The 16,626-nt window shown below is 40.4% G+C and overlaps 1 protein-coding gene across 3 annotated transcripts in view; it reads right to left on the minus strand.

The window, feature by feature from the left end:
* LOC126458097 (targeting protein for Xklp2-like) overlaps positions 1-16,626 on the minus strand; it is a 136,863-nt gene that overhangs the window by 94,580 nt on the left and 25,657 nt on the right. For all 3 annotated transcript variants that reach the window (XM_050094920.1, XM_050094921.1, XM_050094923.1), the window contains exons 5-6: positions 11,749-11,911; positions 11,550-11,673 (exon numbers count right to left, since the gene is read on the minus strand). In XM_050094920.1, coding sequence (XP_049950877.1) covers positions 11,550-11,673; positions 11,749-11,911 — 287 coding nt within the window. The remainder of the gene's footprint in view (positions 1-11,549; positions 11,674-11,748; positions 11,912-16,626) is intronic.

The raw sequence follows: 16,626 nt of genomic DNA on the forward strand, positions 1-16,626 counted from the left end.
CACAACGCAGCCCTCTCACCATCATCTCGGTGCCAGCACAAGAACTGACACCAACAGGAGACGTGCCCACGCAGGAACCGGATGACCATTATCTGTCGGAGCAACTTGACTCGCCTCCTCCTCCTATGGACACCGACACATTGCCCATGTCTCCTGTTATAACAACCGGACTTGTCGCAACGGGCAGATTGGTGCACGTGGCCCCAGCAGATTCGACCCCTACGTCTCCTGTCATCTCGACCCGGTATGATCGGGGACACTTCCGTCCGTACGAGAAGCCGCCTCCTCCTCGAGACTTTACAGCCAGTCAAACAACGCCTATGGACATTAGGAATCTACAGGCCACCTCCATCAAGTCCAGTGCAAAAATTTCAAAAGGGGGTAAAAGTGTTGTGACTCGCCGATCATTCAAAGTGTCACCGTGCAATTACGCACATCCTCTACATGCGGCACTGCCTGCCAGCCATGCAACAGCCGCGCCACCTAAACGGCCAGCCAGCCAGCGGCCGCTAGACTTGGACTCGGTACTGATTTGAATGTTACCGTGTTCACATGTCTTGCTTTGTCAACTTGCTCTGTGACTTACATGTGTTGTGTCGTTTTGAAATATATGTGTTCAACTTGACATTATAACAGTAAGTGAACTGAGGTTTTCTTAAGTTTTGGGTTACATCAGAAGATGTATCTGGTGGGCAATAGAAGGATCCACTTATACCGAGTCTTGCCCAAACAGTCTCACATGCAGCTTCAATTTAAATCATGGAGGATTTGAGCTTCTTGTCTACTGCAACAAATACACCACCTCTGAATCCCATTTGCCTATCCTTTTGATATAAAACACATGTTCCCAAAAATCTCAGTAGTATCAACTTCAGGTTACCACCAGCTATCTGTACTTGGTATTATGTGAGCTTCACTGCTTTTCAGAAGAAATTCAAATGTTGGCATGTTATGAAGCTTTGGCGGTTTAACATTAGGATTTTTATTACTCTCACCTGCAGGAGGCATTCCTTTCAATCTTTTACCGATACTCTCAACCAAGCAGTCTAGCTTGTCATAGAATCTTCCACGTCTAACAATGGAAAATCCATTGTTAGGAAAGGACAGTTGCCGAAGTATGGCGTCAGTTGCCTGAGACTGCAGTCATGTTTGTGAGTTGTTTTTGTATGTGTGTGTTTGTCGTCTAATTTTGAAGGTCTCACTGGCTGAAAGCTATGTTAATGACAGTCTTTTTACTGTGCCTATCTGCGATTCAACATCTCTGCCATATGGTGAGTGACAACTCCCCTTTTCACAATATTATTACAATCTTCAAAGCCACTGGTTCAGTCCTTCCTTTCTTGTCCCTTGCTAGATTTCCCTCAGGGGTACCATCATTCACCGTATGTCTGAACTGCCAATGATCCTTTTGCATTTGCCTCCTCTTGATGCTGGACAAAACAGGTATCTACAAAACAGAGGAAGTGAGTCCCACTGGCTAAAATGCAGTTTCAGTGCAAGACAGCACCTCAAACTTGTTGATTAGGTGGGGTCGGCACAACACCACGAGTCCTTCCTGGTTCCTGTCCATTCTGTACAGCATGCCTAAATCTTCCACTGACATCATTCACAGTAAAGTGAGTGGGTAACGACAGATCCTGTATTTTCTGCATCAGATAGGATCCACATGAGAGGATAGTACTTGAGGTACCTCTGGTATCAGTATCACAGGCACACAACTCTCGGGAGCTTTCCAACAAACTGATTCACAGCAGCTCCCAATTGTTTGACAGTAGACAGGGCAACTCCCAGCTGCTTATGAAAGCCAACCAACTCATCCTGTGTTCAAGAACAGCATTCACAGTGGGGTTGCATTTTGGCTGGTGCAATGTATTACATGGCAGTGATAAAATAACTAAATTTAGCCCACAGATTATCTTTTAATATGTTGAGATAAAATGTTGCTAATTTCCTACAAGATTTGAAACAAGTACACAAAACGAGACATCTATTAATGTAACACAAAAACCTGTGGGATGAATTGTCAGTTTCCTAGAACATTTTGAAGTTAATTACAATTGTTAGCAAAATCAAAAACAATCAATTTACAATAAATGCAGATGCTATAATACAGAAGGCTGCACCTCTTTAACGAAAACGAGATGTAAACAATGTTTTTTAGAATATCTGTCACACTACATAAATCACAAACTCAAATTTATTATAAATTACCCGTAGATTATCGAAGGACAATGGCTGTTACCAAAAATTCTCAAAAACACACATTTATTTGTGTTGATATACAATTAAATTAAAGATTGATGTATTATTTGGCATTAACTGTGAACCACAAACACTGATTTGCTAAAAAAAATAAGTTACATGTTTAGAACACTCATGTCGTTAACTTAGGAAATTGTATTTTTGTAAGTGCCTGAAAATTTTCAAAAATAACCTATTCCTCAGATAATTATACAATGAAATTACAGAGTTACTGTTTTGAACGTGGGTAGGCCTACTGGTCTCAAAAATTTTAATCGTGGCACTCAGGAATGTTCAAAATTTTACAAAGTATCACAATACAAACAGATACTGATAGAATCAATGGAAAATTATGCAGAAGTGACGAGACCGTACATCTTTAACTTCAAATCGGCACACAAATCTTGTACACGCTGTCTCACAAGAAGGAAAATTCTTAAGTCGGCTTTTATATATAAATAAACGTGCATGTTGCACCAATTTTTCACTTAGCTATGTCTGTGCACACTTCTACATTGGTGTTTCAAAGACGAACACTACAACGTGAGTTTATCTTGGTCAAAACTGCTAAAATGTGCAGCACCAATCAAGCACATCTTCTCCCTGCTGTAGCTAGTGATGCTAATCCATGGCACCCTATCCCTTATTTTGCAACAATACAAAACAAGTTGCTCTTCTTTTAACATTTTCCATGTCCTCTGTGGAATTCACACTGCACAGCAGCATTCCAGAAGAGGGAAGACAAGCTTAATGTAAGCAGTCGTTTTAATAGACCTGTTACATTTTCTGAGTGTTCCACTACTAGATCGCAGTCTTTGGTTTGCTTTCCCCCTCAACATTATCTATGTGATTGAAACCAATTTATATTATTTGTAATTTGGCTATGTTACACAACCAAGGTCTATTTGTTCCTTGCCATAATTGTGAAAATTTATTTTTCTTCCTTATGTGAATATTCTGTATTGTTTGAATATAGGCGGATAAGTTTATCATAAAGCTTTTTTAAGCACATTTGGCAAATGTCAAGCTTGAGGAGTCACAGCAATCTGAACATAATTACGTGAACAATTTACTAAAAAAACAATTCTCTACTTACAGGCAGATTTTAGCTGTTTTCTACTCACTCATTTTATTACATAATGGCAACAGATGAAGCAACAACTTAGCTGTCTGAGCCACTGTGGCAGAGATAATCACTGCTGCAAAGGTTGAATTTTGTTAGTTACATCACATTTCATTACTAATTAGTAACTGATATCTATGAAGGTGTGGTGGCGTTTCACGACTCAAGAATGCCAATTTTTTCTTGTTTTCCAGTACAGCATAGAAGTTATGTTGCTGCCGCAAGATGAGAGCAATAAAATACCGTATTTACTCGAATCTACGCCGCACTTTTTTTTCCGGTTTTTGTAATCCAAAAAACCGCCTGCGGCTTAGAATCGAGTGCAAAGCAAGCGGAAGTTCTGAAAAATGTTGATGGGTGCCGCCACAACTAACATCTGCCGTCGAATATATGTTGCGCTACACAGGCATGCTTTGTAGGCACAAAGATAAATACTGGCACCAAAACCTCTGCGTCAGTAAATAAATTTAAAAGAAAGGTAAAAGACGAGCTTTTTCTCCGCCTCAAGTTTCGACCACTGCATTTTCGACCATTATCCAACGAAGTAAAAACAAATTCCGTATTGTTCATCTTCGAATGTAGGAGCATTTCAATGTACTACGAAAATCCGACTGTCAAGACTGTTTGGGATGTTTGTCAATATGGCCAACTCTACATTCTGAATTTTTTTCCTACCTGTGAGAAGAGATGGTTGCTAATAGGAACTTTTATGAATTGTGAATCACATGCACTATTCTCTTCACCATAAGAATAATACGAATATAAAAATTTTGCCACATATTGTTTCGTGTTTTCTGCTATCTCATTTAAATCCTGTCTGCCTAATAAACTACGAAACTAGAGTGAGACAACAGCAAACGCGGAAGAATATACATATCATGTCATGTTTATATTCATATTATTCTTATGCCTAATAGTGAAGCACGGCAATTGACTAGATTTTTAAATCCAAGATGACTAATTTCTGTGCAGAATGTAATGTAGTAAGGCGTCTGCGAAGATTTTCAAACGGAGAAAAATTTTCGCGAAACTCTCGTTCAGAACATCTTCTATCATTCGCAGTCTATTATTTGGTTCTTGTTGATCACTATCAAAGAAAGCAGCAGTTTAAGTAACAACAAATAGCAGTCGCTTGCCATTGTTTCGTTAATGAGACGATTCCTCTCTCTCTCTCTCTCTCTCTCTCTCTCTCTCTCTTTTTAATTGTAAGCGGCGGTAGCGCGCACAAAAGCAAGCCATGCCGCAAGCGGCGACAGGCCATAAACACGCACTATCAGAATGCAACAAACAATGCACGACACAGTACAGGAATGAATTTTCAGCTTAGAGTGACGTAAACACCTATAACAAAGAAAACGGCGCTTATCAGATCAAAGAAAAATAAGCAGTCAATTCAAACCAGACGAAGCACGTGAAAAAGGAAGGGTACCCGTATAAATACGAAAGGAGCGCCCGACGCATAGCAATGGCTACCTGGAAAGCTCAACTGCTAAGCTTACGACTCGAACCAAACTACTCTACCTGTATCATCATTCATTCGACCTAAATTGTGTCTCATATTACAATGGACCAACTTTGTTTCGATTTGGCGGCCTAAAACTTTTCTCTCCCCTTGAATTTCGAGTCTCAAATTTCAGGTGCGGCTTAGATTCGGGAAAATTGTTTTTCCTTGATTTCGAGTCTCATTTTTCAGGTGCGGCTTAGATTCGAGTGCGGCTTAGATTCGAGTAAATACGGTAGGCAAGTGTGGATTAATACACAGCACAAGCAGCTTTCAAAAAAATTAACAATGAAATGTATTGAACATTTTTAATACCAAATGAAAAATCCAACTTCTCTCTGTGCAATGATTAACCTGAATAAATTTTGACGGAGAACGATGATGAAAATTAAACTTGGCTTATACTTTTAAAATAATTTTATTTCTCTACTTACATTAGCACTGTGTCTATATATCAAAAAAGAGCTTTCTGTACTAATGACTCACAGTAAAGAAACACAGCTGTGAAGTATGATTTATTTTTCAAATCCTATTCTTCTTCACTACAGAAACTTAGGCTAACTTTTTACCAGTCAAGATATCTTTGCACTTTTGTTTCAAATGTCTGCTGCTCCATCTGTTTGCATTCTTTTCTACTAAATGTAACCGTTTTATTACTTCTGTGGTTTCTAATTAGTATTTTAGTTATTTTTCCACATCCTTACAAGCTCTCAGGCTTGTGATTATCCTTTAATTGCAGTGGCTGTGAAGAGATCTTCAGGTGACAGTTGAACAATGCAAAGTCTATAAAAGTACCTTGATATTTCACAGTAAAAATGCCGAACAGAATTAATACTGTTCGTTTTGACTTCTTATTAACAGCCGATTTCCTCCTGGCATGATCTAAATTTACCCAAGCATTACATATAGGAAAAATATTACGTTTGTCAAGACTGGTGTAAAAACACAGTAAATGACTCTAACTTTGTACCAGTTTTAAAATAGAAATTTTAATCTGATAGGGCATAGCTGGAGTACATTTTCACTTTCCAAATCAATCGGTAACTATAGATGTTAAATGTTACAATATTTGTTGTGATGTGTTACTTCTTTCATGTCTAGAATTTTCAAGAAATGGATAAAAGCAGTACAAAGTTACACCAACTGACGGTACCTTGTTCTTAACAAAGGCCCAAATCAGTTTAAGTTTCCTGTGGTGCCCAGTGAATTCAAAACCATTCAAGTCTAATTTCTTTGTCCACAGAACACAATATTCTTCCAGAATGAAATTTTCACTCTGCACCAGAGTGTGTACTGATATGAAACTTCCTGGCAGATTAAAACTGTGTTCCAGACTGAGACAAACTCGGGACATTTGTCTTTTGCGGGCAAATGCTCTACCGTCTGAGCTACCAAAGTTGACTCACAGCCCATCCCCACAACTTCATCTCCAACAGTACCTCATCTCCAACCTTGGAATCTTCACAGAAGTTCTCCTGCGAACCTTGCAGAACTAACACTCCTGGAAGCAATGATGAAGTTTGGAAGGTTGGAGACGAGGCACTGGCAGAATTGAAGCTGTGAGGAAGGGTTGTGAGTCATCTTGGGTAGCTCTGTCTATAGAGCATTCTCCCACGAAAGGCAAAGATCCCAATATTTGAGTCTTGGTCTGGCACACAATTTTCATCTGTCAAGACGTTTCACAATATTGCAAGTTTACTTGTCAGAATAGACCTATTTTGATACATTTCTCATAAGACATGGTGTCAGACGTAATTTCTGCATCACTGCATTCCATTCGATCAACAGAACTGAGAAGGTAAGTTTCTTTGCCAAGATAGCTAATAATAACCTTTATTCTCAATAACCTGTTTCGGCAACCAATGTTACACCTTCAGATTTAAGAGAGAGATCACTGCATTTTTTCAAAATATGCAATAAGCATACTCTTTCTCACGAACTGGCATGTGTATAACAAGACTAGAAGACATGCATCAGCATGTCAAAATTAAAACAACTGCTGCTGCTGTTGTTGTTGTTGTTGTTGTTGTTGTTGTTGTGGTCTTCAGTCCTGAGATTGGTTTGATGCAGCTCTCCGAGCTACTCTATCCTGTGCAAGCTTCATCATCTCCCAGTACTTACGGCAACCTACATCCTCCTGAATCTGCTTACTATAATCATCTCTTGGTCTCCCTCTACGATTTTTATCCTCCACGCTGCCCTCCAATGCTAAATTTGTGATCCTTTAATGCCTCAGAACATGTCCTACCAACCGGTCCCTTCTTCTTGTCAAGCTGTGCTAGAAACTCTTCTATTCAATAGCTCCTCATCAGTGATGTGATCTACCCATCTAATCTTCAGCATTCTTTTGTAGCACCATATTTCAAAGGCTTGTATTCTCTTCTTGTCCAAACTATTTATTGTCCATGTTTCACTTCCATACATGGCTACACTCCATACAAATACTTTCAGAAACGACTTCCGGACATTTAAATCTATACTCGATGTTAACAAATTTTTCTTCTTCAGAAACACTTTCCTTGCCAATGCCAGTCTACATTTTATATCCTCTCTACTTCGACCGTAATCAGTAACTTTGCTCCCCAAATAGCAAAACTCCTTTACTACTATAAGTGTCTCATTTCCTAATCTAATTCCCTCAGCACCACCCGACTTAATTCGACTACATTCCATTACCCTCGTTTTGCTTTTGTTGATGTTCATCTTATATCCTCCTTCCAAGACGCTGTCCATTCCGTTCAGTTGCTCTTCATAGTCCTTTGCTGTCTCTGACAGAATTACAATGTCATCAGCGAACCTCAATGTTTTTATTTCTTCTCCATGGATTTTAATACATACTCCGAATTTTTCTTTTGTTTCCTTCACTGCTTGCTCAATATACAGATTGAATAACATCGGGGAGAGGCTACAACCCTGCCTCACTCCCTTCCCAACCACTGCTTCCTTTCATGTCCCTCATGTCTTATAACTGCCATCTGGTTTCTGTACAAATTGTAAATAGCCTTTCGCTCCCTGTATTTTACACCTGCCACCTACAGAATTTGAAAGAGTATTCCAGTCAACATTGTCAAAAGCTTTCTCTAAATCTACAAATGCTAGAAACGTAGGTTTGCCTTTCCTTAATCTATCTTCTAAGATAAGTTGTAAGGTCAGTATTGCCTCACGTGTTCCAACATTTCTACGGAAGCCAAACTAATCTTCCCCGAGGACGGCTTCTACCAGTTTTTCCATTCACCTGTAAAGAATTCGTGTCAGTATTTTGCAGCCATGTCTGATAGTTCAATAATTTTCACATCTGTCAACACCTGCTTTCTTTGAGATTGGAATAATTATATTCTTCTTGAAGTCTGATGGTATTTCGCCTGTCTCATACATCTTGCTCACCAGATGGTAGAGTTTTGTCAGGACTGGCTCTCCCAAGGTCATCAGTAATTCTAATGGAATGTTGTCTACTCCTGGGGCCTTGTTTCGACACAGGTCTTTCAGCGACCTGTCAAACTCTTCACGCAGTATCATATCTCCCATTTCATCTTCATCTGCATCCTCTTCAATTTCCATAATATTGTCCTCAAGAACATCGCTCTTGTATAGTCCCTCTATATACTCCTTCCACCTTTTTGCTTTCCCTTCTTTGCTTAGAACTGGGTTTCCATCTGAGCCCTTGATATTCATACAAGTGGTTCTCTTTTCTCCAAACGTCTCTTTAATTTTCCTGTAGGCAGTATCTATCTCATCCCTAGTGAGATAAGCCTCTAAATCCTTACATTTGTCCTCTAGCCATCCCTGCTTAGCCATTTTGCACTTCCTGTCTATCTCACTTTTGAGACCCTTGTATTCCTTTTTGCCTGCTTCATTTACTGCATTTTTATGTTTTCTCCTTTCATCAATTAAATTCAATATTTCTTCTGTTACCCAAGGATTTCTACTAGCCTTCGTCTTTTTACCTACTTGATCATCTGGTGCCTTACAACTATATACACAATATTATGAAAAGAATAGTTGCTACTCATCATATAGCAGAGGTGCTGAGTCACAGACAGGCATAGCAAAACAACTATCACACAAGTAAGCTTTCAGCCAAAAAGGCCTTCATCGGAACTAGACAACGAAAGCATGCACGACCTGTCCCTGGCTGCCAAGGCCAGACATGTGTGTGCCTGTAATTCTGATGAAGGCCTTTTTGGCCGAAAGCCTACTTCTTTGACAGTCTTTTTGTTGTCCCTCTCTGCGACTCAGCATATCTGCTATATAATGAGTACCAATTATCATTTTCATAATACTGTCTTTATTCCATCCTGGACTTTCCATTCTTCAACTACACACACAGTTATCCAGCACATAGTTCTGTCTTACGCCACTAAGAACACAGCACATCATTGCAACCAGGGACCATTAGACAGGTCCTTGCCTACAAGGTAATGGAACTTTATAGCATAAAAAAAGAATGAAGTGTTACGTAAAATTATAGCTTAGGGAAAAATAATACTATAAGGAGCAATAAAAAAGTTTCCATTTGAAGGAAGTATAATCCAGATTCGGTATGCCAATGAGACAAAAATCACTGACCATTAAGGCAATCATTCCATTGGTGTATCACGTTGAAGGTTGGTAAAACACTGTGTCCTGCAGCTTGAAAAAGTCAGTAACTGCCTGCTACACATCCTCTTTCAACAAGAAACTTCATTCCTTCAAAGCTTTTAAGGGTCCAAAGGCATGATAATCACATGGGATGATACCAGGACTATAGAGCAGGTGCTCTAGTGTCTCCCACTGTAGTTGGAAAGGACAGACTGCTACTCACGAAATGGAGGAGATGTTAAGTCGTACACAAGCACACCAAAAAGAGCACTATGCATTTGATCTTTTAGTCACAAGACCTTCTTCTAAGATAGAAAACACATACACACATTCATACAAGAACAGCTCACAAACACATGACCACTCACTCTGGGCACTGAGGCTGGACTGCATACAGTAAATGCACCTGATACAAGAAGCAATCAATGGGTGTTGGGGTAAGGAGGTGGCTGGGACAGGGAGAGTGAGGGATAGCGGGGTACAGATGGGTGGGAGCACGCAGTGACATGTTGGGGACAGGATAGGACTGCTAGACACTGTGGGGGAGTGTGGTTTGAAGGGAAGCAGAAATGGAGAGAAGTGAGGAGGAGGAGGAAGAGGAGACTAGTGAGTGTCGGTGGGACAGAAGGCAGTGTCATGCTGGAGTGGGAGCAGGGATGTGGATAGGTAGGTGAAGGACAGAGATGAGCAACAGCTGAAGCCAAGGAGGGTTACAGGAACGTAAGATACATTGCAAGGAGAGTTCCCATCTGTGCAAATCAGGAAAGCTGGTGTTGGTAAGGACCACCTTGATGGCACAGACTGTGAAGGAGTCACTAAACGAAGCACGTCCTGTTGGGCAGCATGTTCAGCAACTCGGTCGTCCACCTGTCTCTCGGCCACAGTTTGTTGGAGGCCTTTCATGCAGACAGACGGTTTGTTAGTCATCATGGCCACGTAGAAAGTAGCACAGTGGTTACAGCTTTGTTTGTAGACTGCATGACTGCTTTCACAAGTATTCCTGCCTTTGATGGGGTAGGTGATGCTTGTGACCTGACTGGAGTATGTGGTGGTGGGAGTATGTATGTGACCGTTCTTGCATCTATGTCTATTAAAATGATATGGAGCAGGGATGGATGAGGATACTGAGTAGGTTCAATGGCTGGCAGAATACTACTGTGGAAGGGGTCAGGAGAATATTCCTCATTACAGGGGAAAAGGACAGGTAGTCTAAATCCTGGCAGAGAATGAGATTCAGTTGCTCCAGTCCTGAGTGGTACTGAATCATGAGGGAAATGCTATTTTGTAGCTGGATGATGATGATTATTAGTGTTTTAGGGTGCACAACAGCGAGGTTATCAGCGCCCGTTGTAGCTGGATGATGGGTACGTGGGAGGTAGTAGTGACTGGGGAGACAAGGCACAGCTGATCTGTTTCTTTACAATGTTGGGAAGGTAATTCTGGTCTATGATGGCCTCAGTGAGACCCTTGGTATATTCAGAGAGGGCTTGGTCATCACTGAAGGTGTGATGGCCACAGGTGGCTGGAAGGAACTTATTGATAAGAATGGTGGCAGCTTCAAAGAGGAGGAATTGCTGGTGATTGGTAAGTTTGAAGTGGAGAGAGGTACTGATGTAGCCATCCTTGAGGTTTTAAGACAACAGTAAAAACAACAGAAGTTTAAGGCTAATGTGACTGTACACTTAACATAAGTAGGGATGACACTTTACATCCAGATATCTGAGTAACTACTAGCTCATATTCAACTCAGATCAAGAAGAAGAAGAATATAGAAACATACAGGCAGACATACATTAATTAAATAAGTTCAGTAAATAAAAGTGATACATATTTAGCCATAAAGAATCTCATTCACACGCATTCTCTGAGCAGGGGGTCAACATCATTGTCTTATTGCAAGGTTTTGATAGTGATCTGCTATTTCTGATATTCAGTCATTAATACTGGAAAAAGAATTTAATTATTACTATGCAGTGGTATGGAAAAAAAATTCATTGGCAAGATGAAGCCAAAATCAATATTGAGATACAGCTCTGCATTAACTTTCTGACAATGCTGAATTTCCATTTTAGAAATTAGTTTCAACTTTTCGATAACAGAACTTACCAACTTCTTTACTTCAGTCAAGTTAAATGGACTAGGCTTTGTCACTGGTTTCGGCTCAACTTTCTTAAGTAATTGTGGTTCCTTTAAGATGTCTGCTTTCAATGGTGCTGCCTTGAAGATGTACCTGAAGCATTAAAATTAATGTTAACAACACGCTGTCTTAATGCAGTATTAAAAGATTGTTATTTCAGTAACTTACTTTTGCATTTGCTGCAATTCAGCTTCCTCACGTTCCTCTTTTGATGGGTAAGTTACTGGTCTGACACGTAAATGGGAAATGAAGTTAGGTGACTGTGGCACAGTACAGCGTAATTTCTTGTAAGATGGATTTATCTGGCTACCTTGCCACCTCTGTGAACCATCTGTAAAAGACAATAATGAATTTATCAGACTCGCAACACTGTACAGGAAGATACACAAAGAGCACAGAAAAAAATTACAATGAAAGAATTAAAATATTACTGGTTTTGGAAATCTTAACACCAAGAATAATTTCATCAAATACTGAAATAGCAGGACACCAAAAGCAATGTGTTATAATTATAGTTGGAGCAGGCAACAGTTTGGCCAAGAATATAGGAAACACATCAAAGAGCCTTGGTGAAGATAGATGCAGCATCATCATCAAACACATTTGGGGTTTGCAGAAGTTTTGCAGTGGCATGATCAACCCTGGATGAACGAAGTGATCAGGCAAGTTAACCAGGAACTGATCAAGTTGTTGCTAAGTTCGGACGGACCTCACATTGATGACGTGTCAGTTGGTGTTATGAAAGGTGGGGAGAACACATGGCTTACATCCTAGATATATTAACTCAACTAATAACTGAACATGTACGGGGTGTGTGTGGGGAGGAGGGGAGGGGTAGGACAGGGGCAGGGGCAGGGGGAGGCACAGGCGGAGGAGAGGGGGGGGAGGGGGAGGGGGGGGGGGAAGAGGGAGAGGGAGGGGGGGGAGAGAGAGAGAGAGAGAGAGAGAGAGAGAGAGAGAGAGAGAGAGAGAGAGAGTTGCACTATCACATACATGTGAAAGTGAAGCCTTTTTTTAGGTTAAATACTACATTCAGACAGACTGTTTTAAAAGGGGTCTAGACAACTGAAATGCCACACACCAAAGAATCTAGTATGAATACTATTATGCGTCAGACTGTCAGTACTGAAGCTGCACTGCTGATCTGTTTTCACAATGTAAAATGTCAAAAGAAAGCTCATGTATTATGTCCTGCCAAACTTTACAGAAGTACCTTGAAGGACTTCTGTGAAGGTTGGAAGGTAGGAGACGAGGTATTAGAATAAGTAAAGCTATGAGGGCAAATCTCAAACCTTGCTTCGATAGGTCAATCAGTAAAGCACTTGCTCATCAAAGGCAAAGATCCCAGGTTCAAATTCTGGTCCACACACTTATCACATCGTGTTATTTGGCGAAGTTTTTAATTCTACACTGTGAAAGTTCTGTGTAGTTATGGTCTTTCCTGAATGCCGACACTCATGGACCTTCTGCAGCAAACGGGTGAACATTCATGCTCAGTGATGTAAAGAGGCCTACACACTTTCAGATTAACTATGCAGTTATCCATTCCAGTCAATATTTGTACAGATATCTGAACTGATGGCATATGGACTACAATCTGTTATCCCCCGAGTCCTCTCAATTTTGGTATTCTGTGCAGTGTTCAAGATTATAACTAGACAAAGGTGAGCAGGAAAAAAAAAGATCTCCTGTTTGTTTAGTTACAACTGCACTGTTTCTTTAATTAATGACGGTATACTTGTCTTTGTTACTCATTTTTTTTTTCTTTATTTTTAATGTCTCATGACATCAAATCTGTGGCATAAGAATAAAATGTATGACAAAATGAAGAAATATACATTACAATGAAGGAGTGAAATTGAGTAATGTACCTTAGGGGTAATACTGATACATAATATCCCACCACTTAGTGTTCCATTACGATATCAGCGTCCAAGCTGGCTGAGGCAATACAACATGTTATAAAGTGAACTACACTGAAGAGCCAAAGAAACTGATACACCTGCCTAATATAATGAAGGGCCCCCACGAGCACGCACAAGTGCCACAACACGATGTGGCGTGGACCTGACAAACATCTGAAGTAGTGCTGGACGGAATTGGCACCACGAATCCTGTAGGGCTGTCCATAAATTCGTGACAGTACAAGGGGGTGGGGATCTCTTCTGCATAGCATGTTACAAGGCGTACCAGATATGCTCAATAATGTTCACGTCTGGGGGAGGGGTGGGGGGGTGTTGATGGCCAGTGGAAGTGTTTAATCGGATGTGTGGGGTGTCGCATTGTCTTGCTGGAATTGCTCGAGTCCATCGGAATGCACAATGGACATGAATGGATGCAGGTGATCAGACTGGATGCTTACGTACGTGTCACCTGTCAAGAGTCATATCTAGATGTATCAGGGTTTCCCATATCATTCCATTTGCACCATTACAGAGCCTCCACCAATTTGAACAGTCCCCTGTTGACATGCAGGCTCCATGGATTCACGAGGTTGTCTTTCCTTCCCATCCTGTCCCATAAGTCTCCCCTGACCCGGGTTCTGGGCGACTTTTCTGAGCTGTACCCCTTGCCCTGAACCTCTCCAGTCCTTTTCCGTCACCCCTCTTCCTTCCCCTTCAACTCGTCTCCCACAAGGAGCCACTGGCTCCAAAAGCTTGTAAAAATTAAAGCCTTTTGCAAGTGTATTCCCTGCCACCGCTTGTTAAGTATATTTCTTTATCTATCCATATAATAGAGGGAAACAATCCACGTGGGAAAAAAAAAACTAAAAACAAAGATGATGTGACTTACCAAACGAAAGCGCTGGGAGGTCGATAGACACACAAACAAACACAAACATACACACAAAATTCAAGCTTTCGCAACCAACGGTTGCTTCATCAGGAAAGAGGGAAGGAGAGGGAAAGACAAAAGGATGTGGGTTTTGAGGGAGAGGGTAAGGAGTCATTCCAATCCCGGGAGCGGAAAGACTTGCCTTAGGGGGAAAAAAAAAGGACAAGTATACACTCGCGCGCGCGCACACACACACACACACACACACACACACACACACACACACACACACACACATCCAACCGCACATACACTGGTCTCTGTATGTGCTGTTGGGTGTGTGTGTGTGTGTGTGTGTGTGTGTGTGTGTGTGTGTGTGTGTGTGTGTATACCTGTCCTTCTTTCCCCCTAAGGTAAGTCTTTCCGCTCCCGGGATTGGAATGACTCCTTACCCTCTCCCTTAAAACCTACATCCTTTCGTCTTTCCCTCTCCTTCCCTCTTTCCTGATGAAGCAACCGTTGGTTGCGAAAGCTTGAATTTTGTGTGTATGTTTGCGTGTCTATCGACCAGCCAGCGCTTTCGTTTGGTAAGTCACATCATCTTTGTTTTTAGCTATATCTTTATCTATCCATTTACATAATAATATCAAAATTGCCTGTTTTTGTTGTTATAAAATATAATAAGGTCTAACATACTGTTAAGGGATAAATACTCTCAAGCTTTACATCAAAAATGTTTAATTGTTTCTGAAAAGCAGATCTAAAGTCCTTTATTTTCTTGACTGTACCACCACGAGTCACATTAGGTCCCATAAAAATCTGTTTTTTTATTATAGCATGTAATACATTCTGTATCCCGAAGTTCAAGAAGATTCCGGAAGTTTTCACATAAAATCCAAAGCTGCATCCCCTCCCATGTAGTTATGATAACAGTTTTGAGGTTCAGGTGACAGACAGGCAGCTCCAAATTTGCCTGAAGGAACTGCACAGTTTATCATTGATAAAGAATGGTATTGTATAGGCAAATAGCTTGCCTGAAATACATTGTTACCTCAGGCCATTTTACAGTTTATTACTCAGACGTCACAGGTGAGAAGCTGCACACTTAACTGAAGCTGTGTAGGCCCCAGAAATTTGAAATTACCCTCTAACAAAATGGGCTCATGAAATGAGTAGTGTAAGCATTCTGATCCATAGATGGAAATTTATTACGATGAAACGTCCGAGAAATAGCACCGAATTTTGGGGCTGAATATTTCGGCACACTGAATGGCTTGCACTTTTTTGTGCAAGATACCACCATAACCTCTTACCAAAACTGAACAAAGTAAACCCTGAAAGATGAATATTTTTATCACAGATGGAAATGGATAACTGCCCAGAAATATTTTCAGTGGTGATGGAAACTGCAAAGGAACTGATCAGTGACACTTTTCCTTTATAGTCCACAAAGTTTTGGCTTATTATTTATGAGTAAACAAACAGTCAAGTATTGTTTCGTTTACATTACATTTACATTAAATTACAAAATTAAGTAATGAGAAATTATTTCAAACTGAAAACAAAAATAAGTGGTGACAAACAGATTTTTTTTCAAATTCTGGAAAGATGTTTCAAATAGCAGTAGTAATTTTTTAACGAAAATAACCATTTTTCGAAGATATAAGAAATTGAATAGGTAAAAAAAATCTACTCACCAAGCACCAGTACAAGAACATACATATAAAAAGGTATTACAGTTTTCAAGCTTTTGGAGTCAGTGGCTGAAAGGGAAGGAAGAGGACTGAAGGAAAACAAATGGTGAGGTTAACAAAAAGGAGTAAAGTTCAGAAAAGTTGTTCAGAATCCCAGGTCAGGGGAGACCTACCAGATTGGACAAGAAGGAAAGACCTTCTCATGCCATCTTTTAAGTCTCCCCTGACCAGTGGTTCTGGGTGACTCTTCCGCACCCTACCCATTTTACTCAACCTCACCAGTCCTTTTCCTTCAACCTTGCTGCTTTCCCTTCAATCCTTCTACCAGAAGGAGCCACTGGTTCTGAAAGCTTGCAAACAATTTTTTGGATGATAATTTGATACCATTTGTAAAGTAAATTTTGAATCGAATTAATTTCTGTATCAACTGGAAGTCTAACTCCAAATGTCTAATCATATCAACCAAAGACGCTCGTATTACATTTCTTGCCTAATTACATCACGACTGCCACAAAATGCCATGAGAACGCAAAATGAAAATACTTTTCGATTCCACTTCCAGATCAGCCTATTACAT

This window comes from Schistocerca serialis, chromosome 2 (genome assembly GCF_023864345.2).
Source record: "Schistocerca serialis cubense isolate TAMUIC-IGC-003099 chromosome 2, iqSchSeri2.2, whole genome shotgun sequence".
Lineage (NCBI taxonomy): Eukaryota > Metazoa > Arthropoda > Insecta > Orthoptera > Acrididae > Schistocerca > Schistocerca serialis.